General features: G+C 44.5%; 1 protein-coding gene across 8 annotated transcripts in view; it reads right to left on the bottom strand.

The window, feature by feature from the left end:
- Positions 1-593: 593 nt before the first annotated feature.
- The window catches only part of EBF2 (EBF transcription factor 2), a 123923-nt gene continuing 98984 nt past the window's right edge, over positions 594-25532 (bottom strand). For 2 of the 8 annotated variants that reach the window (XM_071454649.1, XM_071454647.1), the window contains 9 exons: positions 24143-24260; positions 22261-22391; positions 21257-21383; positions 15940-16028; positions 13726-13791; positions 13215-13392; positions 10965-11150; positions 8717-8908; positions 594-1176 (listed from right to left, as the gene is read on the bottom strand). In XM_071454649.1, coding sequence (XP_071310750.1) covers positions 1145-1176; positions 8717-8908; positions 10965-11150; positions 13215-13392; positions 13726-13791; positions 15940-16028; positions 21257-21383; positions 22261-22391; positions 24143-24260 — 1119 coding nt within the window. In that variant the 3' untranslated portion in view covers positions 594-1144. Of the gene's footprint in view, positions 1177-8716; positions 8909-10964; positions 11151-13214; positions 13393-13725; positions 13792-15939; positions 16029-21256; positions 21384-22260; positions 22423-22557; positions 22568-23459; positions 23463-24131; positions 24261-25532 lie in introns of all 8 variants that reach the window. The other 6 variants (XM_071454644.1, XM_071454646.1, XM_071454650.1 and 3 more) reach the window with 6 other exon arrangements.

Here is a 25532-nt window from a genome sequence, read left to right on the forward strand (position 1 = left end):
GAAGCATAACTGAACTTAAGGTGTTCTAACTACATGGAAAACCCCAGAGAACCCTTCCCCTCCTAATTCATACATTGAATCTATAAAATAAACTCAGTACCTCATGAAAAATCTGATTCATTCAAATCCCTAAGTGCCACTCACTCATCAGCTGGGTCTTTGAGACTTAGCAGTTAATCTTAGTACCTGAATATTTTAATTGAAGCAAAAAATGGAAAGGGGGAAAGATGAGGAGGGTGAAGAAATTCCTACATGAGCTGTTTACCACAACGTAGGTAAAAGTTTCTGAGTGTTTTGTTAATCAGAAAGAATCCTATACATCCTTGCACATGAATTCAGTAAGGGGAGGGGAAAGTGAGGAGCAATTGCAGCAGTAATAATATATCTCAAACTTATCACTACATTTTTGCATCATCTGTCTTCGTTGTACAACTGGAGGAAAAAATCCAAAACAGGGTTTAATTTCTACCTCTACATACAATAAGTTACAAGTTTATTTATTTAAATAATTGTAAAACATCTTACATTTTTTAAAGAGGTTAAACTATAAGCAAATACACACATACACCAAAGTTCCATCATTCATGTCAGTTTGTCCTAGAAATTCTTTCATGCTGGTACCCTGTTTTGTTGAATTGTTTTTCTGCATAAACTAAATCGATATCTGAAAGGCTCCATAGAAAATAGAAACTTCAACTTTTTACCCCTACAAAGTAAAACAAATTGTATCCAAAATATCAACCTTGAATCATTTTGCCAATTTCTTTTTTTCCTTTGAATAATTTACAAATCTTAGGAAGGTTTTCGTGTCTTCCAGGAAAGACTTTGCATTTCTAATTCCATTCTGCCAACTCTTGTTCATCCTGGCTCTTGCTGATTCTTCATTCCCAATGTTTGAGGAGTTGATGTGGTTGTGTCAGAAATATGAAACAGGTAAATGATGCAGACTTCTATCTCGTCCAATCCATAAAAAATGTTCCTTTTTTTTCCTGGGCTTGGCTTTTCCCCAAAAAAGAGCTTGTAGTGCTATTTTTTTCTTTTTAGTGGTCCATCACAATAAGTAGTTTTGTGCTGTAAAAGAAAAATGAAAAAAAAAGGAGGAAAAAAGGGAAGAGGGAGGGAGAGCAGCAAAGCTGCCCCTTCCTTACATCGGGGGAATGACAAGACCAGTCATGGCTGAAAAAGAAAAGTGAAAAAGATGAAGTTGTGGCAAAATGTTATGGAACAACATCTATTTGAGCCCTTCCCCCTCCTGTGAGCAGTCAGGAATCACAGGAAGGGCCTGATATGAAGTCAGATTAGAATTTTTGTGTCTTTAAATCTTTTGGTGCTGTAGTGAGATTTGTGAGGACTGACTGTGACACAGGCAAGGGGCAAAGGGCTGTTCCAGGGTAAAAAGGAATAAATTCCTTCCTGTGAGAGTGGGGAGGGGCTGGGATGGAATTCCCAGGGAGCTGTGGCTGCCCCTGGATCCCTGGCAGTGCCCAAAGCCAGGCTGGGGCACCCTGGGACAGTGGGAGCTGTCCCTGCCATGGCAGGGGTGGCACTGGGTGGGATTTAAGTCCCTTCCTCAACCACTCCATGGTTTTCTGATTCTGTGGAAAGCCCAGGCCCACCAGGGTTATTAAATGGATGAAAAAGGGAGAGGATTAATTCAATTCATGTGCATTTGCAGAAAAACCTTCCCATTTTGGGGTTCTTATCTCTGGAGAGAAGTCCTTGGAGGTGGACGTTGCTCAGGACTGTCCCCAGATTCAGACTTCTCAAGCTGAACACTCAAAACCATCCTCAAAACCCCAAACTGAGCAGGGTCTGTGCTCCCTATCCCCTCTGCTCATCTGCTTGGAAGGGCTGGGAGCAAGGAAAGGTGTGGAAGCAAAGGGAGCTCCCCCTGTGCTCCTGACAAGACCAAGGGAATTCCAAGCCCTGAGTCACGGGCCAAGGCCCAGGGCTGGGGTTTGCCGGTCTGGTTCCAGTGGAAACAGCCTCACTTCCTCACTGTGTTCCCCCAGTGTCTGAGTCACTGCAGCCCTACCTGGCACCCTCCCAGAACACTGGGCTCATGTAAATGAATTCTCAGTCACTCTCCTGCCTTTAATTGCAGCTGTACTCTCGTAACCCACAGCAGCAGCGTGTGGAGCTGCCTGGGAGCGGTGCTGCTCCCCGAGGTTTGAGGGGTAACTTGAGTTTGGATGTATTTATATAACAAATGAGTCAAGCACGTTTTCAAAGGGGCCTCGCTGCAGTGAGAGGTCCTAATCCTGCAAAGATTTATGTTCACTGCAGTTTGTGGAATTATTGGTGTGTTTAAAGGCCCGTCCCACTGAGAATTCATTGCACCCTTTCCTTGAGAGGGTTTAAAAAAGTGCTTTGGGCGAGTTCCTGAGCTAACACAAGTCTGTCACTGGAGCTGTGTTTTTAAACAACTGTGGATATGGTCTGTGATTTAATACAATAGGAAAATAAATATTTTCATATTTTCTTACTAACTGGAGCTAAAGTCCCTGCCAATTTTAGCAGATAGGTGAAAGGGAAAGTGAAACCAAAGAGCCCGAAGTCAAACAGATACCTTTTGTAATTGCTTTGGAATTTGCTGTTGTTCCTCATATTTTCAATCCTAAATAAAGCAGGTAAACACTTTCATGCCTGGTTTGGGGACATGTGTGAGTGCATTAGAAGAGAGATTTTCTGGTTACACCAAGGCTGCTCCATTCCTTCTCCCCACCCCCAAACCCCAAAAATAATCCTGCTGGAGGTGTCCCAGAGTGACATGGAGAGCTGGCCATTGACCCCATGCCTTCCTCTCTGTCCCTAGAAAGGAAAACTTGATTTAGCCTTGGATTTGTGCCTGCTCCAGGCTCTGCTGGGCTGGAGGAAGAGGTGAGCTCGTGCCCTCTGTGCTGGCTGCATCCCACAGGTGTCCCAGGGGAGCAGATCCTGTGCTCTGCTCCAGGCAGAATCACCCAGGCTGCCTGCAGGAGTGTAAAGGGTTTGTCTGAGGTGTCCTGGCTGGGTCTTTGCCTGAAGCAAATAAAGGAGCACCTGCACAGACGGTGCCTGGCTTGTCCCCATCCAGGATGACCTTTCCTGGCTGGGGGATGTCTGGGCACAGGGGCTGCAGCCCTGGAACACCTGAGCACAGCCTGGCTTCAGCCATTCAGGGGCTGGTGCCAGTGTAGCTTCAGCTCTGCTCCCAAGAGAGCCAGTCCATAATGGCATAAATGATTTTTTGTGATGCTATTTTTATTAACAGTATTTTAGCTTTTTTAATCAAGGAAAACTTCCAGCAAAGCAAAGCAAAGCTTAAACCTGAGTTTCTGCCACATCTCTTCAAAAATATTTTGAGAAAACTTGTAGATCCATCATTTTGGGAAGTTGCTTAACTTTAAACGAAAGCCCATTTTTTACTGTAGGATTAGAGATATTAATAATAAAATAATATATGTATTGGAATGAACAGGTTTCCAGAGAAGCTGTGGCTTCTGCATCCCTGGAAGTGTCCAGGGCAAGCTTGGATGGGGCTTGGAGCAGCCTGGGATAGTGGAGGGTGTCCTTGCCCTGGCAGGGAGTGGGACTGGATGGATTTTGATGTCCCTCCCAGTCCAAATGATCCTGGGATTTTGTGATTCCATGATCTAATATAGCAAGTTCTATAACACAGAAAATGCAAGCAAAGCCTGATTTGTGTCACTGGCATTTCATTCTCAGCCTCACCTCCTCCTGCAACAAAGAATGAGTTGGTGGAGGAATATTGGCTGGAATTCTCACCTGGTTTTCCCCAGCTCATCTCTCAGCTTCTCTCTCTTTTCACACACCCTGCTCTGCCCATTTCCACCCCACCTCCACTCCCCGCTGGGGCTGCACTGTCAAAAGCCTATTCCCAGCCTGGATCGCTTTTTATTGAATGTTTGGGAGGTTTGGATTAAGGTCTTACACTGCTAGCAAAGCTGTAATTATTTTTGCCTGTATTACTATATATTGAATCGATGTAACTTTTCAATAAAGGTGGTTCAATGCAGGACACTCCCTGATGAGTTGGGAATATAGCAACCACCAGTCATTATCCCAGAGGGTCTTTTTTTTTTCTCTTGGAGGGAAATGGAAAAAGAATTAGAGATGAGCCTTATTGTATTAACCTTGACAGCTTGCAATTATCAACTGAAACACTTGATTAAAATTGTCACAAGGTTGGAGAATTTTTTTATAAATAAATAATCAAAGATGGGTAGCACCCAGATGATCTGGTGATAGGCACCTTTAATGGGTGTAATTAATAATGATCACAAGCCTGGTGAGTACAAGTGGCCTTTGGAAAACTGTCTTGGAATGAAAAAGGACTCGCTGCAATTCAAACGTGAGAACTGGGAAGGGATTAATGCTGAACTCCAGGATCATGGAATGGTTTGGGTTAGAAGGGACATTACAGCTGATCTCATCCAGCCCCTGCCATGGGCAGGGACACCTCCCCCTGTCCCAGGCTGCTCCAACCTGGCCTTGGACATTTCCAGGGCTGGGGCAGCCTCAGCTTCCCTGGGAATTCCACCCAAGCTCCTTCCCGCCCTCACAGGGAGCAAATCCTCCTAAAATACATTCTTGGGAAAAAACCACTCCCTGTAAACTGCTGAAATAATGGGAATGCAAATCTGAGGATGAAGATTGCACAGCTGCTCCTACTTAGATTGGTTTCAATCCAGGCTTAAATACTGCTGTGGTTAACATATATGGAAGCTCTAATCTAGATTTTCATTGCTGCCTGTAAGGAGAGTGGCATGCTCTGAAGGGCTGGTGAAGGAGAAGAAGAAGAAGAAGAAGAAGAAAAAGAAGAAGATGATGATGACAAAGAAGAAAAAGACAAGAAGAAGAAGAAGAAGAAGATGACAAAGAAGAAAAAGACAAAGAAGAAGAAGAAGAAGAAGAAGATGACAAAGAAGAAAAAGACAAGAAGAAGAAGAAGAAGATGACAAAGAAGAAAAAGACAAAGAAGAAGAAGAAGAAGAAGAAGAAGATGACAAAGAAGAAAAAGATAAAGAAGAAAAAGAAGAAGTAGAAGAAGATGAAGAAGATGAAGGAGAAGGAGAAAGAGAAAGAAGAAGATTATCATCCTCTAAATGTAGATTTATAATTCTATAATATATCTATTATTATTATATATTGAGGAGATGTTTCCCACATTTTATGGGTGGGGAAATTCAGAGTTAATGGGCTTTGGAAAGGGGCCTGCACATATTCACTGCTTGCCCTGTGCTTTTGCTATTCTCTCTCCAGCAGCATTTTTGGATACCTAAGTTTGATAAATAAGTAAATAAATCCTAAATTCCATGCCCAGCACACCTATCCCTGGTTTCCAGCCCCAGGGGGGGCATGGCAGAGGGCATTATCCAGCTCCCACTGCCTCAGTCCAGGCAAGAAGCCTCTTTGGGAGCCTCCTGTTGACTTTTTGGCCACATCTGTCTGTCAGCACTGTGGGAATGTTAATTTGGATATCAGGCTGTGTGTACCTGGATCTTTTCCAAAGCATGTGCTCCCCAGCTTGCATCAATTTAAATATTTCAGTTGGAATTTGCATCCATGGCTGAAAGAGTTCAATAGTTACCAAGACCTGGTGTAACAAACCTTGTTTCTGCTTGCTGTGTCACTGACCAGTCTTGCTTTATTGGATACTTAAATTTATGAGTATACTTATGTTTGTGTTGATGTACAGGTAGAAATCCCACAAAGAAAGGAATGTGGTTAATAAATTCTGTATCCATTTATCTCTGATTTTGCTAATTCAGCAATTATTCACCACCTTAACTCATAGATTAATCCTGACCAGCTCAGGACTGGACTTGGGTCAGGAGAAATGGATGGATGTCAGGTTTTAGCTTTGAGATTTTGTTATATTTAATATTAAAGCTCAATTTTTAGAATCTCTCATTGATTACTGATTTATAGACTGGATAAAATACGTTGTGAACACTAAATGGCATAGGTGGCACCAGCTGATCTCTAGTACTTTATTTCTTTATAGGTTGAAAGAGAGATAAACTCTTTCTAAGCAGAGCATTGAGTGTTACCTTAAGGAAAATTATTAATTTAAATATTTCAGTAATTTCTTAATCTGTCCTTTTTCTGTCTCCAGAAGCAGCCTGAGTGGTTTTCTCTCTGATTTGTGTTTAGCACCACCTCAGGTAAATCCTTAGTATTTAGGCTTAATATTTAGGCCTTCTTTACATAACAGTTAGACAAGTTTAAAGCAGACTTAAATCTGTGCATTCACATGGTGAGATCAATGGATCTAGCTATTCATGGGAAGAAAATTTCCTTAGGAAAGAGTGGATTTTCTTGTAATTGGAGCAGGGGAAGAAGCTGTTTCAAAATTCTCTGAGTTAGCTCTTAAAAATGTTACTGTTTTTGTTCAGCACACTTAGAATTTCCTTATTACGTACAATAATCACACTTTCTGCAAGTTCCTGTGGCCCAGCTAAGGGTTTCTATCACACCCAGCCAAACAGGTGCTGTTTGTGGGGCTCATTTGGAATTACCACTGGCTCTTGGCACGCCTCAATTCCCAGAGCTGTGTTTCCTAGGCTATCTCCAATGAAGTCTGAAGGAGCCAGATGACTTCCCAGGCCCAATAAAGGCATTTTTTATGGAGACTTGGTGCATATTTATGTGCTGCACACACCCCCCCCAGCCTGTTAAAAGCAAGAATTCGGTACAGGTTTCCATTCTTATCTTACTGCTCACATTTGTTTCACAGATCACCTTTAAAAGGGCTGTAAATGGGCTGTGGGGCTCAATTCCCGGGCTGAGCCTAAATCTTGCAGCAGGTTTGTGTTCTGGAGAGAGCTGGGGATTAACTCTGCTCTGTTTAACAGGTCCCCCAAGCCTGAGGAGAAGTCATTCCCCACAAAAGAGCTGATATTCCCCTATATTCCAGGGAAAGGTGTTCCTGCCTGTGCTGGGGGTTGGAACTGGATCTTTAAGGTCCTTTCCCAGCCCAAACCATTCTGGGGTTGAAACTCATTGGGTCAGAACCTTCCTGTGAAAATCAGTGCCTGGCCCTTGCTCTAAAGCCAAAAGCTTGGATTGATCCTCTCATCCAGCTTGGCTGGGGCAGATTTTCACTCCTGAGCCTTGTAGTGCCCATGTGATGGCACTCAGGGTGGTGCCTGGTGGCACTCAGTGGTGGCAGGTGGCACTTGGGTGGTTTTCCCAATGGAAGCTTTGGTGTGAATGAGCAGGAGCACATCCCACTGTGATGGCAATGAGCAGGAGCACATCCTGCTTTGGTATGAATGAGCAGGAGCACATCCCACTTTGTTGGGAATGAACAGGAGCACATCCCACTTTGTTGGGAATGAGCAGGAGCACATCCCACTGTGATGGGAATGAGCAGGAGCACATCCTGTTTGTTGGGAATGAGCAGGAGCACATCCCACTTTGTTGGGAATGAGCAGGAGCACATCCCACTTTGTTGGGAATGAGCAGGAGCACATCCCACTGTGATGGCAATGAGCAGGAGCACATCCTGCTTTGGTGGGAATGAGCAGGAGCACATCCCACTGTGATGGGAATGAACAGGAGCACATCCTGTTTGATGGCAATGAACAGGAGCACATCCTGCTTTGGTATGAATGAACAGGAGCACATCCCACTTTGTTGGGAATGAGCAGGAGCACATCCCACTGTGATGGCAATGAGCAGGAGCACATCCTGTTTGATGGGAATGAGCAGGAGCACATCCCACTTTGTTGGGAATGAACAGGAGCACATCCCACTTTGTTGGGAATGAGCAGGAGCACATCCCACTGTGATGGGAATGAGCAGGAGCACATCCTGTTTGTTGGGAATGAGCAGGAGCACATCCCACTTTGTTGGGAATGAGCAGGAGCACATCCCACTTTGTTGGGAATGAGCAGGAGCACATCCCACTGTGATGGCAATGAGCAGGAGCACATCCTGCTTTGGTGGGAATGAGCAGGAGCACATCCCACTGTGATGGGAATGAACAGGAGCACATCCTGTTTGATGGCAATGAACAGGAGCACATCCTGCTTTGGTATGAATGAACAGGAGCACATCCCACTTTGTTGGGAATGAGCAGGAGCACATCCCACTGTGATGGCAATGAGCAGGAGCACATCCTGTTTGATGGGAATGAGCAGGAGCACATCCCACTTTGTTGGGAATGAACAGGAGCACATCCTGTTTGATGGGAATGAGCAGGAGCACAACCCACTTTGTTGGGAATGAACAGGAGCACATCCTGTTTGATGGCAATGAGCAGGAGCACATCCCACTTTGTTGGGAATGAGCAGGAGCACATCCTGTTTGATGGCAATGAGCAGGAGCACATCCCATTTTGGTATGAATGAACAGGAGCACATCCCACTTTGTTGGGAATGAGCAGGAGCACATCCTGTTTGATGGCAATGAGCAGGAGCACATCCCATTTTGGTATGAATGAACAGGAGCACGTCCTGTTTGATGGCAATGAGCAGGAGCACATCCCACTGTGATGGGAATGAGCAGGAGCACATCCTGTTTGATGGTAATGAGCAGGAGCACAACCCACTTTGTTGGGAATGAACAGGAGCACATCCCATTTTGGTATGAATGAACAGGAACACAACCCACTTTGGTATGAATGAACAGGAGCACATCCCACTGTGATGGGAATGAACAGGAGCACATCCTGTTTGATGGCAACGAGCAGGAGCACTTTGCTCACCTCTGAAGCCGTTCCCGTTGCCGCTGGAGCAGGCCGGGGAGGGGGAGCCCTGGGGTCTGATGACAGGAGCAAAGGCACTCTTCTGTTTGACTGCAGGAAACACCGAGGAGGAGAACGGGAGGATGGAAGAAGTGCTGGAGGAGCCGACTGTTGGACTTGAAGACATCACTGCCAAAGGGAAAAAAGGAATTTCTTGTCAGAAAATCGGTAAAACTGTTTCAAGAATCCATTGTCTGATTCTTTGTTTTACCTCTCAAAGGAGGTCCCATTCTCTTAGTGAATATAATTAGAGTAAGTCTGAAGTAGAGAGGGACTTAAACTGAATAGTTCAGAAAAAACAGTGCTTAATAATTTCAAAATTAGGGGTGAGGGTGCCAGAAAATTGAAAGTCATCAAGGGAAAACCAGAGTCAATAGGAACTGTAATGTCCTGTCCACTCAGTGTCCTTGGAATTTGGAAAGGTTGGCAAATCCTGAGTCTTCCCCAGTTTTTTTTTTAAATTAATTTTCCTTGGTTTCAAGCTGCTGCTTAGATTTTACTCTAAATTGGCTACTTTTTAATGAAGTGCCTTGCAAGGATAAAGCCCCTTTCTGTGTCCAATAACTTGTCCAGGAACTGTTTGCTGAGCTTCCAGAACAATATCTGCCATTCCTCAGCAAAAGGAGGAATAAATAACAATATTTCATGTGAATTCCCAGGTCTCTTGGTAGTATTAGTTTGAAAGCACAATAACACAAGAGAGACCTGGTCCTTTCCTTATGGAAAGCTCCAGAAGAGGGAATAATAATAATAATAATAATAATAATAATAATAATAATAATAATTAGAAGAAGAAGTTTAGCTCTTCATCCATATATGTATATGTATATATATACATACATATATATATGTATAGATATAAATATACATATATAACATATATATAATTACTTACATAGCTGGTGGTGTATACTTTTTTTTGGTTGTTTTTCACACATTCCTTAGACAAAAGGAAATCAAGGTATGGAAGGAAAAGTGGCTGTTCATAGTAAAACAAGCAGAAATTGAGAGATTAATTCTATTATATGTTATATTTCTGGTTATGAAGTTAATATGGTTTCACAGGAAATTAATCCCCAATTCACCTCTCAGGTATTGATAATGCCTTCAAACTCATAAAAATTATTTCAGAGTGGCTTTTACCCAGGATTTGCCAAGTCTCTGTGCTAAAAGCAGTGGCTACTCCCTTAATTAAGCTGCAAATTGCACCTCATTTCCCACAGTGGCTTTGCCACTCAGGAATCTGCATAAGGATAAAAAAAGGAGGAAAATAAAGTTCAACACTCAGAAAATGGGAGCTTTTTCTCATTGGTACCTAAGACACCCAACCCCAAAGAGAGCATTTGGCTGGGTGTGCCCTGATCCCTTTGGGGTTTCTGGGGCAGCCTTGGCTGGGTGTGCCCTGATCCCTTTGGGGTTTCTGGGGCAGAGGGGGTGCCTTGGCTGGGTGTGCCCTGAACCATTTGATGTTTCTGGGGCAGGAGAGCCTTTGGTTGGGTGTTCTGATCCCTTTGGGGTTTCTGGGGCAGAGGGGCTGCTTTTGGTTGGATGTGCTCTGAACCCTTTGGGGTTTCTGGGGCAGGAGAGCCTTTGGTTGGGTGTGCTCTGATCCCTTTGGGATTGCTGGGGCAGGAGAGCCTTTGGCCAGGTGTGCCCTGATCCCTTTGGGGTTTCTGGGGCAGAGGGGGTGCCTTGGCTAGGTGTGCCCTGATCCCTTTGGGGTTTCTGGGGCAGCCTTGGCTGGGTGCCCCGGTCCCTTTGGGGTTGCCGGGGCAGCCTTGGCTGGGTGCCCCGGTCCCTTTGGGGTTTCTGGGGCAGCCTTGGCTGGGTGCCCCGGTCCCTTTGGGGTTTCTGGGGCAGAGGGGGTGCCTTGGCTGGGTTCCCCGGTCCCTTTGGGGTTTCTGGAGCAGAGGGGGTGCCTTGGCTGGGTGCCCCGGTCCCTTTGGGGTTTCTGGGGCAGCCTTGGCTGGGTGCCCTGATCCCTTTGGGGTTTCTGGGGCAGCCTTGGCTGGGTGCCCTGATCCCTTTGGGGTTTCTGGGGCAGCCTTGGCTGGGTGCCCCGGTCCCTTTGGGGTTTCTGGGGCAGAGGGGGTGCCTTGGCTGGGTGCCCCGGTCCCTTTGGGGTTTCTGGGGCAGCCTTGGCTGGGTGCCCCGGTCCCTTTGGGGTTGCTGGGGCAGGGCACACAGCTCAGGGGCAGCAGGGCCGTACGTCCGTAGGGGGAGCCGCTCGGGGAGCCGTTGATGAAGCCGGGCGAGCCGGGCACGCCCAGGTTGCCCATGGGCACGTTGCTGTAGCCGTTCATGCTGCTGCTGGACGTGCTGTAGCTGGACTGCTGCGGGGTGGAGCTGGACGAGTAGCCCCGGGGGGAGATGCTGCTGGTGTTACGGATGTAACCTGGAAATAAAGCACCTTTCAGAACTCCCTCCTGCACATCCCCTGCTTTAATAAATGCCATTGAAATCCAGATTATTTAAAATGTTTAGCAACACCAATAAATTCAGTGGTTTTTCCTGCAGTTAAAGTTCTGAACAAACTTTTTGAAGTGATCCACTGTACATTTTCCCAATAAAACTTGATTTATTAAAATTTTAAATTCATTCAAAGACCTGGAAGACAGTGTGTGTGCTTATGTTTACCTGGGGTAGAATTTATAATATATGGGATTTTCTACCACTGAATGGGGGAGGATTTACTCTTCAAATTATTGTTGAATTGTTAAATTACAGATAAATTACAGATAAAACAAGTACATTACTAAGGGGAAATGATAACCCGTACAAAGTTTGCAGTTTAACTTTTAATTTCCTCTACTTTGGAGAAAGAATAAACTGGATAAGTAAAACCCATTTTTGCTGTATTAAAAAATGCTAACGAATATTTGAGAGGCAAAATTTAGCCTTTTTTTACTCCAAAAAGAGAGTTTAAAATGATAGCTACCAGCATAAAAGGATAAAATCATTATTCCAGCTGCAAAAGGGTCTTTCCATAGAAAAAGCTTTCATTAAAGAACTGATACAATAATTACATTAAGAGTAGTCACTATTTAGATATAATATTTAGGTATATCAAGTCAGATAATTTCTGCTCATTTACATTAGAAGGTTCTAATTCAGGCCTGGTAAGACCTTGGAAAAATAAGCAAAATTATCTTCATGATGGATTTTAACTGGGCAGATAGAAAATTAACTTTACGTGGGTTTGCTGCCTTAGAGTGTTAAACACAGCCAATTATTGAGATCAACCACAGACCATGTGTGCTAAAAATCAAAATATTCAGGATGCAGAAAACTTGAAAATTCTTTCAATGAAAATTCTTTCAAAAAAATTCTTTCAATGTTGATACATTGTTTTATGGGTTGTTTTCCTCACAATTAATAGTGTATCTGGACTAAATGTAATACATACTATGTATGAATGTTGGTAAAATTAACACTGAAGCAGCTGCCTTAAAAAAAATGGAAAATTTCCCCCCTCCATGTGAGGTTTTTTCCAGCTGCTGCCATTGCTGTTTGTGAAAACAGAGATATAATCAAAAAAAATCAATATTTTAAGGGGGACAGGGAGGGAATTCAGGGGCAAGTTGGTATCAAAAGTAATCAAAAATTATTTCAGATAAGACACAGGGGCAGCACCATTCTTTGGGATGCCCAGTGTGGGAATCTATAAAATCAGAGGGTTTTGGGAAAGCTGCAAAAGGCAGCTTCAGAGACAGCAGAACTGTGATTAGAGCTAAGCAGTAGCCATGAGATTGGTAAGCAGAAAAATTATGTAAAAGTAGAAAAGTAAGGACAAATAGAACAATGGTCTGTGTATTAACACTTGTCTAGAATTACTCCCTAAGCTACAGAAAAGTTTATCTAGTGAGATTTTAGGAAGTTCTAAGCTTAATAATGGAGCTCTGTGCATTGTATCTTAAGGCTTACAAGCAGGTATTGTATTTGAAAGAAGAGAGCATTGTTTTAACCACAGGTACATGTGCTTATAGTGGTTGGATAGAACTACTGTCAATGTGCTTTTGCTTTGTGGGATTGGTCAAAAAGCTTTTAAAGTGAATTGTAGCATTGAGTTCTGTGTCTGCTGCCTGGGATGTGAGCTGCTGGCATGTTCCCATTGTCATCACCATGGAATGAGACTGATGCTGGAAAATACAACAGCTCGAGAGGGGTCCCACAGCAGCCCCTTCCCGTTGGTGATTTGTACACAGACCCCCAGCCAGCAATGCCCAGAGTTAAAGGCACCATTGGGCACAGGGAGAGGTTGGAAATCAGATCTGGGAAAAGCGATTGGGAAGGAGAGGCTGGAAATCAGATCCAGGAAAAGCAATTGGGAAGGAGAGGCTGGAAATCGGATCCGGGAAAAGCGATTGGGAAGGAGAGGTTGGAAATCAGATCCAGGAAAAGCAACTGGGAAGGTGACTGGGTTGGGGTTTCCAGCTCCAGCGAACGCTCCGGGGCTCACCCTGGTTGTTGCCCTGTGCTGACTCGGAGATGCTGACGCCCAGCTGGCTGCCGTAGGAGTTGATGCCCATCATGGAGCTGTGGGCAGGGGAGCTGGGCAGCGCGGGGATCTGCGCGGGGTTGCGGGGCACGCTGTACAGCGCCTCGGCGATGTCGGCCGCGCGCTTCAGGATCAGCTCCTGCAAGGAACCAACGGGGCACAGCTCAGGCAGGAACGGAGCAACGGGAACCCCCCAGGAACCTCCCGGGAACCTCCTGGGAACCTCCTGGGAGCCCCCCAGGAACCTCCCAGGAACCTCCCGGGAACCTCCTGGGAACCCTCCAGGAACCCCCAGGAACCCTCCAGGAACCTCCCGGGAACCTCCTGGGAACCTCCTGGGAGCCCCCCAGGAACCCCAGGAACCTCCCAGGAACCCCCCAGGAACCTCCCAGGAACCCCCCAGGAACCTCCCAGGAACCCCCCGGGACCCCCCCGGGGCCGGGCTGCACCCTCCCACCCCCGGCAGCCTGACCTGGTTGTTGTGGGGTGTCCCGTACAGGGCCTCAACCAGGTCAGCAGCTCTTTTCAGCAGCATCTCCTGTGGGGCACAGGGAAAGAGGTGTTGTAAGGGCAAAAATAGCTCTGGTCAATAAAATGAAGTAAAATAAAGATATAATAAATAAAGAAAATAAATAAAAAATAAAATAAAATAAATATATAATAAATTAAATAAAAATATATAAATAAAATAACAATAAAATAAGTATATAGAAAATAAAAAGAAATACAAATTACAATTATTAAATAAAAGTATATAAATAACAATAAAAATAAATATAAAAATAAAAATTAATACAAAATACAATTAATTAAATAAGTATGTAATGAATAAAATACAAACAAATAACTAAATGCAATAAACACAATAAAATGGTAAAATAAAATAGAACAGGGGAAAATAAATAAAATAGTAAATTGAATAAGACAGAATAGACTAGCCTAAAATAAATAAATACAATAAATAGAGGAATAGAATAGAATAGAATAGAAGAGAATAGAATAGAATAGAATAGAATAGAATAGAATAGTTAAATAAATAAATCCATGAGCTAGTATTCTCTCAAGTGACTCCAGTATTTGTGTGTGGTCACTCTGAAGCCCGGGTGCGTTCAGGTGCTGCGTTCAGGTGTTATTTGCCAGGTACCTGAGGAATTTAAGCCCTCCCAGTGGGTCAGAGCAGCCCCCCAAAGCACGAGTCCCTTCGGAGCCAGCGGGAGCTGATCCCTGGCTCGGCCGTGCCGAGTGCGAGGCTCCTCCATGACCCGGAGCTCTCCAGAGTCCTGAACCTGCTCCACCGCAGCAGCACCAGAAACAGAGACAAATCCCAGCCGTTCCCGCTCCCCCGGGGATTTCAATGGATCCCTTTGCATGGACTCATGAACGTGTGTAGGATTCAGTGCATCCCTTGGCATGGACTCATGAACGTGTGTAGGATTCAGTGCATCCCTTTACATGGACTCATGAACGTGTGCAGGATTCAGTGCATCCCTTTCCCTTTACATGGACTCATGAGCGTGTGTAGGATTCAGTGCATCCCTTTACATGGACTCATGAACGTGTGTAGGATCAGTGCATCCCTTGGCATGGACTCATGAACGTGTGTAGGATTCAGCACATCCCTTTACATGGACTCATGAACGTGTGTAGGATTCAGCACATCCCTTTACATGGACTCATGAACGTGTGTAGGATCAGTGCATCCCTTTACATGGACTCATGAACGTGTGTAGGATTCAGTGCATCCCTTGGCATGGACTCATGAATGTGTGTAGGATTCAGTGCATCCCTTTACATGGACTCATGAACGTGTGTAGGATTCAGTGCATCCCTTGGCATGGACTCATGAACGTGTGCAGGATTCAGTGCATCCCTTTCCCTTTGCATGGACTCATGAGCGTGTGTAGGATTCAGTGCATCCCTTTGCATGGACACACAAATGTGTGTAGGATCAGTGCATCCCTTGGCATGGACTCATGAACATGTGTAGGATTCAGCACATCCCTTTACATGGACTCGTGAACATGTGTAGGATCAGTGCATCCCTTGGCATGGACTCATGAACATGTGTAGGATTCAGCACATCCCTTTACATGGACTCGTGAACATGTGTAGGATCAGTGCATCCCTTTCCCTTTACATGGACTCATGAACATGTGTAGGATCAGTGCATCCCTTTGCATGGACTCATGAACGTGTGTAGGATCAGTGCATCCCTTTACATGGACTCGTGAACATGTGTAGGATCAGTGCATCCCTTGGCATGGACTCATGAACATGTGTAGGATTCAGCACATCCCTTTACATGGACTCATGAACGTGTGTAGGATCAGTGCATCCCTTTCCCTTTACATGGACTCATGAACGTGTGTAGGATTCAGTGCATCCCTTGGCATGGCCACAGCATTTGGGCTCAGGGATGTGCCACCAGGGATAGGGCAGAGCACAAGGACAATGAACTGGGAACATTCACTACACTCAGTTTAGCAGCAGAATTACACAGAGACCGTTTGAAATCTAACATACAAAAATCACTGTGGGTTCCACACAGTCCCATTCTTGCCAGATTTGCAACTAATTGGTGAATTCTGATGTGATTGTCATTTAAGATATAATTGTGTCTCTTTTATGAATTAGAAATGAAAAAGCACATTTGGTGGGCTGAGTGAAATGTTTAAAATTATTTTACCTTAGCTAATCTTTCAGGGTCCCCAGGATGTCTTGGGATGACCTTCTGCAGTCTTTGGAAGCCGTAATCTATGGTAGGTTCATTTAAAGCTGGAAGGAAAACATCAAACCCCACCACATTATATGACTGTATCTAAACATGTATTTTTATATGGCTCTGTCTCCACAGGGCAACAAAAAAATCACGACTTCTGCACTTAAAACTGCTCCTATTCCCTGGCTGACTTCTCATCCTCTATCAAGGGCTGAATGAATAATTTGCAGGATGCAGCAGCACTGTCACAAAATACTCCTTTAAGGATGAATGTTTCACTCTGAGCAAAACCATGACAGCAATAAAGCAAATTATGAGACAAATACACACCAGAACAGGTCTTCTCCTGCTGCTTACAGAGCCAGAAATCAGACAGCCGTGTTTGCTCCTCTAATAAACACATTCCACACACGCCCCCAATGTTTTGCAGTCCTGAAGTAGGGCACAGCTATTCATTAGACACATTCCCTTCCCCACTTGTGTGTTCTGCATACGCTGCCACTTCCCTGTAATGATCTTAATCTCTGGTGGATAAACCAGGATATTTTGACCCAGATCCTCAGTTAGCAATAGCTGGCAGAGCCCTACTGGCATCTCTGATGATGATTTCAGAAAACTTCAGACACTTTCCTAGTCTCTGCTAGGAAATGGCAGCAATAATACTGGGATTTCTGATTATTCAAACTCCAATTTAAATTGGTGCAGAACCCAAAAGTCAGCTTGCAGCATTCTGTGTGCTCAGGCTCTGCCTGCCTCCAACACCTCAGCAGTGCCACTGAGCACCAGCACAGTTACAGGGATGATTTTCTTTGAATTCCTCATTCTTCAGAATGCACATTTTAACACAAATGACACATTCATGCTGAGGATTCTGTGAAGAATTTCATGACACATTTAATAAGTAACATATGTAAGTCCTTTAGCACTACCCTCAGTCAGTGCTGACTTAGACCTTCCTGTACCATTTGTGGTTCTTTAGGGAGGGAAAAAAATCTTTTTTTAAAATAACTGGCACTGGCACGTCTGAAAACCCCTGATTACAAGAGATGCTGATGGTTCTTATTGAATGATCCAAAGCATCCTGAGCACCACACAGGAGAACCTGAATCTTCTGCACCAGGAGAAGAGCCCAGGACATGAGACAGACTTTTACACTGATCCAGCTTCCCTGTTTATCCCTGTTCCCTGTTTGTCCCTGTCTGCCTTTGGTATAACAACATGAAGGTAAAAGGTCACATTCTCCACTGAGATACATTTTATATTTACTTTTTATTAAATAATTATGGCATGGCATGAAGTTTAAATATTACAGGAGATAATCAAGTGGGAATTGAGCAGAGAAAACCCAGACCTGAGAATTTAGTCTTGGCTATACTTAGAATGTCTTTGCTCTCCACTGGGAGCCATTCTGGTTTGCTCAAGGAGTTTAATAATACACATTTCAACAGCCACAGAATCTACATCCCGTTTGGGAAGAGGAGTTTTTGGGGGGTGGGCTATTTTGCCAATAATCCTGAGAATTAGAGGCCAATTCTCTCAAGAGCCTACATATCATTATGTGGCATTTCTCTTCTTGATCACAAATCTATTCATTTAAGTGATATATCTAAAGCTAAAGAAATGTGGAATATATAGGAATTCAAACATGTGAAATATACAGGGATTCAAATAGATATAAAGTTACTAAAAATAGCTAGTGGGAATATGCAAAATGCTAATTCAGGAAGAAGAAGCTGGCTATCATTCAACAAACATTTTTCCAATGGATTGACATGGACAGTTTCATCCTGATAGATCAACAGCAGCAAATCATTTCCCAACAATGCTGAATTGTTCACAGGACTCAGCCATCCTGAATCAATGTGTACATTATGTCTTTCAGCACAAAGGTTTTCTGTACAGCCTGCAACAAAATTGCCCACTACTGGTTTTACTCATTAATGGAACAAAAATATCTCTGTTGTGAAATCCTGTGAAAAACCAGTACCAAGTATTTGGAGGAGTAAATTGCACCTTCCCAAGTGGAGGCCGAAGATGAAGAATCCACCAGCAAGTTTAAGCAGCTTCCCAACAATTCCACTTCCACTGAGGAAAGAGCTGCTGGGTCAGGAGTGATTTATCTGTGTGTTACATAGAAATATGCTGGAATTATATCCAAATGCTTTGGGGTTCATGGATTCAGGGACCATAAAGGGGTCTGACATACAAGCAGGATGTTCATTGTTTCCTTGAAATCAGATCTCTGAAATTAAACCCCTCAGAAAATGGGCTCAGGTACAAAATCCCTTTGGCAAACCTCAAATCCAGAGTTTCAGGCTTAAGGGGTCTCTTTAACTTCCCAAAACAGTTTAAAAAACTGGGCATGGCATGATATCATTTATGCACAAAAAGAGAAGCCACCTAGGGAATAAACTAAATTATCAGTGAGCCTGTAAACCTCTCCCTAGCACGACTGTTTTAACAACAGATTTGTTGTATAAGAGTAGGGACGGATCTAAATGTGTCCCCAACTACCTGACTTTATTTATGTGAGGCTCAGAGTCTGGACAGTGCTTCCTCTTTGATGTTCTTTACCCCTCAAACCTGTGTTTTTACCTTAAACACAGCTATTCTGACTTGCTGGAATAGGAGGGGAAGGACAATTCTCACAGCTGAGCAAGTTCTCCCATGGCACTTGGCTGCATCTGCCCCTCCGTGCAGGGCCTGGCTGTGACCCCTCCCAGCACAGTGCTGACACTGGAGGGGGTCACTGTCCCACCACCCATCCCAGAGGCTGCAGGAGGAGGGTGCATGACTGACCCTGAGTGGCAGCAGCCTCTGCTGCTCTCACCCTGGCAGAGCTGGGAAAGGGCCACGTCCAAGGGCCTCCCCACAGCTCTGCAGCTCACCTTGGACTCACCCCACAAAGCACAGCACAGGGAAAACAGGAGAATCAAAGTCTGGATATCTCTAGAAATATCCTGAACCCACAAAGCTGTGGCAGAGGGAGAGCAGTTTTTGCAGTGGGCTGCCCAACCTTTAAGGTGTTAACAGAGAAAAGGCACCTGTGGCATCAAAGTTTGAATCATGGAATGGTTTGGGTTGGAAGGGACCTTAAAAATCATCTTGTTCTACCCTGCTGCCATGGGCTGTCACACCTTCCACTAGTCCTGGATGCTCCAGGCCCTGTCCAACCTGGCATTGGACACCCAGGGATGGGGCAGGCACAGCTTCTCTGGGCAACCTGTGCCAGGTCCTCACCACTCCCAATGCGAGGAATTTCTTCAGTAAATCTCACCTAAATTTCCCCTCTTTCAGTTTGAACCCATTACTCCTTGTCCTGTCACTACAGATCTTGATGAAGGGTCCCCCTCTGGTTTTCCTGTCAGCCCCCTCAGATCCTGGAATTCTCTATTTCCCCATGTCTTTCACAGGCTAAAGCAGCGACAGCAGGAAATGCTTTGTCACCTCAGCTTTTTCTGTCCAAGGGAACTCACTTTTCCAATTTATGGAGCTCTCTGCATCCTTGTGAGCGTTGTTTCTCACAAGCAGAAAACAAGAGCTCCAGTCTCCTTACAAGATTTAGCAAACCAGCACCTTCCCATCTCTGGATCCTGGCACGGAGGCTGATACAGCACAACCCAGAGCCCAGCCTCTCCCACAGATGATTTTATATTGCTTTGCTCTGACAAGGTAACCCCTGGAGGATTTCTGCTCAGCAAGGAAAATTATGTTCCAAATCTCCCTGATATACACATTTCCAGGTTAGCATCTCTGTGACAAAGTAAATGCAGAGCTGTGATCAAACTGAACTAGGAAAGCCTACAAGACGTGCCCTCAGCTGGCATAAACTGGTGTGTTATTAAAGCCAAGGGAACTATAATGGAACCACTTACAGCAGCAGAGCATTTGAATTTGTGTCGTATTAAAAGCAGAATATGAGGCTACAGCAAGATTAGCAGCAGAGAACAAATGTCTTTTTATTCCAGGAGCAGCTGATGAAAGGAAAGCAATTCAGAAGAGGGATGTGTGTGCAACCTGTATCCTCACCAGATGAAGGCACACACAGGGACTGAGTGCTTGGTTGTGGTTGTGGGATCTCATCCTGTTGAGATTTTTACCTCAGATGCTTTCAGAGAGGGTGTTGGCCTCAGACCATGGTGGACAGTAGACTGAGGGGGGCCCCTAGTTGGGCCACAGTGGGAACTGTGGGTTCCTGGGAGCCAGTGTGCAAGCAGGACTATCCTACACTGGGTCAGGTTTCAGTTCTTTATGCCTGTGGGTTCAGGACCCTTTTCTGATAAGGTTCTGGGTTCACGTTTGGGATGGGACCTTTGCCCTCAGATGCCCCCATGCCTGGCTGTGTTTGCCCTGCCCATGAGTCCGTGGAATCTGCCTCTGTAACCTCTGGTTGTCACCTGTTGTTATTTTCACTATTGAAGTTTTATTTTCCAGGCTAATCCATCGCTCCCATTCCTCATTGTTAGCCAGCTTCTCCCAGCCAAGCCGAGCAAGGAGATCACAGTGAGCTTCCAGCTCCTTATGTTGTGATTTAAAAACAGGCTTTTATCTCTCATTTGAAGCATTTCATCTCTTACTTCAGCTGCTAAAGTTGGTTCAGCCACTTCCATTCCCCTTCAGCGAGCCATTTGTCTGGGTTTTTGCTGTACTCCCCAGCACATCGTTCTGTGTCTACAGAACCCTGCTGGCTTCACTCTGACAGGAAGTTTTCCATGTGGGAACTTTATGGAAAAGTCCATACATCCCATTTTGGTGAGGAGAGGAGGCTGATGGCCGGGTTGCAGCAGCCCTGAGTGAGAGCGCTTGGGAGTGGAAACACTGAGAGCCCCAGAAGTGCCAGCACAGCACACTCTGCAGAAACCCGACATAAAGACACATTGCAGGACACAATGAGCTCCCACAGCAGCCTCACTGTGCCAGTTAGATTAACCCTTGAAATGTATAGCTAATTTTTATATTAATCTTTCCAACGGTTTCAAACAATCTTAGTGTGACTCCTTCCAAAAAAAGAAAAAAAAAAAGAAAGAAAAGCTCAAATATAATTAGGCTGAATTAAATATTTGGTTGTATATTCTGTAGGCAGACCCATGTCGTGACAGCAGTTGGGAAAAATATTCATGTGGAGTAAAAATGCCTTATGAAACCTCCTCCTTACACCCCCAAATGTCACCACTGCCAGAGTGGCCTTGGACGAGCAACAGGGTAAATTAATTAATGAATCCATTAATTCAAACCAATAGCAATCACCAACACAGCTCCTGCAGCCCAAATCCCAGGCACCCACCTGTGTAAATGAACCTGCCTGGTGCTCCTTTGCAGAACTGTTTGGATTTGTAGGACAATGTCACCTCCACCACGCCGGGGATGTGCCGGGGAGGCGTCTGCACGCGGATGGCGTGAGGTGTGATCAGCTGGGAACAGCAACAGGACAGCACCATCAGGGCTCTGCTCTGTCCTTTCACTTCACCAGTAAATTACAGAAAAGTTTGGGTTGGAAGGACCCTAAGGATCACTCAGTCCCACCCCCAGTGAACACCTTTCTCTGTCGCAGATTTCTCCAAGTCCTGTTCAACCTTGCACACTTCCAGGGATGCAGCAGCCACAGCTTCTCTGGGCTGCCTGTACCAGGGCCTCACCCTAAAAAATGTCATCCTTGTTCACTTTAAAACCACTCCCCCTTGTCCTGCCATCACAGGCCTCAGAAAAAACTCTTTTAAAAAAAATTATCACTATAGATCAGCAGAGGGATACCCCTGAGTTAGATCCTCGCCTCCAGGGAGAGGATCACACATTTTAGGATGAATTGTCATCAAGAAACTTGTACTGTTAAGCCCATTGGTTAATTGATGGCTTATTCCTGGGCCCAGATGGATTTTTTTTTTCTCCTTCCCAAACTTAAACCCTTTCTTTATTTCTCTACCTTTGCTTATGTAAATAAACCTGTGTAAATAATAAACCCTGCGGAAAAACTGGTAGAGTAACATTCATTAATTTCAACAGTGGGTAAAAAAAGATATGGGAATATCAAATGTCTCCTTCAGCTCATATCAGGAGACAATTTCTAATAATTTCTTTGATTTTATAGACACCTAGAATTGTTCAGTTCTATTCTGGGTATCATTCAATAATAACACAGAGCAAGGAAAACACATTCCATAAATTCCCTTCACACAGGTTTCTGTGTCCCACCTCACACAGCACCATGGAACAGAAACAGGAATTAACCCCACCCCTCCTCAGAAAAGGGAAGTCTCCCCAGCTCAGGGGCAGAGGGGCAGCTGTACCCACCTCACTCCACACCAGCATGGTCCCAAACACCACCTGCAGCCCATCGAAGAAGTTGTCCCCGATGATGATCACCATGGCTCCCCCCGTGGTCCACCCCTCGCTTGGGCTGATGGCTTTGATGCAGGGTGTGGCTGCACAGAACAAACACCCATCAAAACAGCTCTTTAAGATGTCTTTTTTTATCTCCCCAACAGCTTTGAGGCCTGGGTGTAAATCCCTGGAGCAATTCCTGTATCAAACATCCCAAGTGATGCAAAACCTGCATCACTGGTGGAGAGCTGCTCCATCCATCCACACCTGGGAATTCCTGAGTTCCCACTGCTAGCAGAGGCCTAGGACAAGTCCCTTCCAGCCATTCACCCATGAAGGCTTCTTACCACTACACAAACCCCAGTATGCTGATAAATAAATAAATAAATAAATAAATAAATAAATAAATTTGTTTTCTGCCTTGCAAGTGTTAATTACTTGCCTATTCATTAGTGGCACTTAACATCGTGCCATTAAAGCCTAATAGGCCAACTGTAGTGGGTGTAAAAATGAAACGCTTAAATGATTGTGCAGACTGCTTAAAAAACCAAAATAACACCCACTGATTAGCATATGATCCCACAGACACAAACCCTGTGGAAAAAAAGGTAGAGCCACATTCATTACATTTATCAATCGGCGAAAGAAGATATGGGAATATCAAATGTCTCCTCCAATTCATATCAGGAGATAATTTCTAATAATTTTCCTGATTTTATAGAGCCTTTAATTTTTTTTTTTTAATTTCTCTCTTCCATTTGTTCAAGGCCTATGGACTATGCATCCCATCAGGAACCCAATATGGTTTCCAGGCCATAACCAAAGTCAATCCATCACTCCATTCCCAATGTTGACAGGGTCAGAGGTGGAGGGGAACTTTGGCAGTGCTCCAAAAACATGAGACTCCTTTGAACAGCCAGTCAATCACATCCAATCAGTCAAGGAAAAACTGGATGGCTTCCTAGGCTAGGAATCCTGGGATTTTCCTTCTACCATTTCACTGCCCGCTGGGGGAGAATTAACACCACTCCGAATTCTTTACTGATTCAATCATTTTCTTCCAGTTCATTAATTCTTCTTTTAGGTTGATACAGGGCACAGTTAAGAAGCGGGGCAGCAAAACATTATAATGAAATAATATCCCTGCTTGTCTTTTCTACTAACATCACCAGCTCTTCTCACTTTCAGTGGCAGCAGGAGAGGGAAAAGCAGGGCACTGATAGCACTTTCCAGCATTTTCCAGTCGTTTTTGAGCACTGTCTGTGTGAGGGAGGTGGAATGTTTTGGGAACGAAGAGGGAGAGGAGGGGCCGAACGTTTTGAAACTTAACAGATACAAGAATTTGTAATTGCTTGAATACAGTCCCCAACCCATCCTGGAGCTGGCCATGAGTCTGGCTTAGCCAAACAAACTCACATCAATTAGTGTCAGCTCCCTCTGCGCATCGTTAGGCTCCATGCACAGTTTGTTTAAGGGAACCAGTGACACTTTTTCATACACATCTTGTGCTGGAACGGCTCTGTTTAACTAAGATGTCATCTTGCCTAATTTGCCTGAAATCAAATCTATCCCAGCTGAATGAGAGAGCTGAAATTTAGATAATACTTAGTGTTTCTGTGTTTTTCATCTTTGCAGTACATACTAATTAATAAATTGCAGGGGGATGGGGAGTCAGTCCCTTAGATGTGAGGAGGATCATATTTTGCATGCAGTAGACACTGTTTTCCTGCCTCTGCCTTCCCCAAACCCCCTGAGGCTCTGCAATTCCCCCTTAGCTCTCCTTCCCTCCTGAAAACAAACAGAAGTGGAAGAATGGGTAATTTCTGCTCTGCTCTCCAGACAAAACTCCCACCTTCTGAGGGGTCGAGTCTTCTTGCTCTCCGCCCGTGCTTGGAGTTGTTGTGCACAAACATGTTGTCAGACACTGCCAGCACGTGCCCATCCACGTTCACTGTTGTTGATAGCACCACCTGGATATTTAGAAAGAGAAGGGAAAAACAGCCAGGTAAACAATTTATTTGAAATTCAACTTGTTAAGGATTAATTATTCAGTTCAGCTAAATTTTACACCCTTGTTTTGTAAAATGGCAGCACACCCTGCAGGATTTAAGAAGGAGAGAAAATATTTTCAGCCTTCATTCAGTGCATTAATTGCATTTAACACAGCATCCTGTGGGCTGTATAGAAGCCTCACTGTAAAATGACCCAGTTCTTGCAGGATGGAAACTCCATGAAAACAGGACCTAATATCATGCCTGGGTTTGATATGTGAGTACATGGTGCCTCCTGAAAAATCATCTGAGCCTGAGCATCCCAAACCAAGCAGCAGGTTTTAAACATCAACCTTCATGACTGGGCTCCAATCTGAATTCTTAGAGGAAATAACTGTATATATTAATTAATCCCACTTTAGTTTTTACTGTATCCAAAGCTCTAAATCCCATCAATCCAGATAAAGATGTGTGACTTCAAACCACAAACTTTTGGGAAAAAAACAGTGTTTTATCTCCTGAAAGAAGATGCCCTCTGACTGAGTGGGTTTGACGATTAGTTGGTGTAAATGAGCTTAATTCCATCCCACTGCCACACCTACAGTGCAGCACAGCCATGGAGAGTCAAACCCTGGATGTGTTCATGGATTTTCACAGCCTCAGATGTCACAGCTGAGGTAAGAGAATGTCAAGCTCTAATTGTTGATAAAACTCTATCCAGCACAGAGCAGGAGAGACCTTGCCCTCCCCAGGCTTAGGCGAGCTTAAAGAATACTTTCTTTCTTGAGACAACTCTAATTCATTCCAAAAGGCTCTTGTCATCCTGTACTCTTATACTTCTCAAGCATTCTTGTCACAGAATGTGTTGCTTTTGTGTGCCAACTGATTTCCTCATTCCCATTAGGGTGGGGTGTGACTCCATCCAAAGGGAACGTTTCCCGCATGACATAGCTGAGCCCACTCAGATGCACTTCATTATTTTCCCTTCAACAATGGAAATAAATTTTAGTCTCTCACTGGCCAGCCCAGAACACACTGTGGCAAAGGGGAATAGGCCTGAATTATTCCAGTGTCTGAAATATTTACGACAAGTGTTTAAATTGCAACCAAATGTAAATAAAAAGTGTGTCTTGTATATACAGTTACACTATGGAATAGAGACATCTCTGAGCTCACTTACACGAGTGGGATAAATACACACCCACCTGCTCCCAGGGAGAGAATAGAGGCAGACTTCAAGTGTTCACACAT

The sequence above is a fragment of the Agelaius tricolor genome, unplaced genomic scaffold (assembly GCF_023055355.1).
Source record: "Agelaius tricolor isolate 1412-34295 unplaced genomic scaffold, bAgeTri1.0.p SCAF_41, whole genome shotgun sequence".
NCBI classification, from domain to species: Eukaryota; Metazoa; Chordata; class Aves; order Passeriformes; family Icteridae; genus Agelaius; species Agelaius tricolor.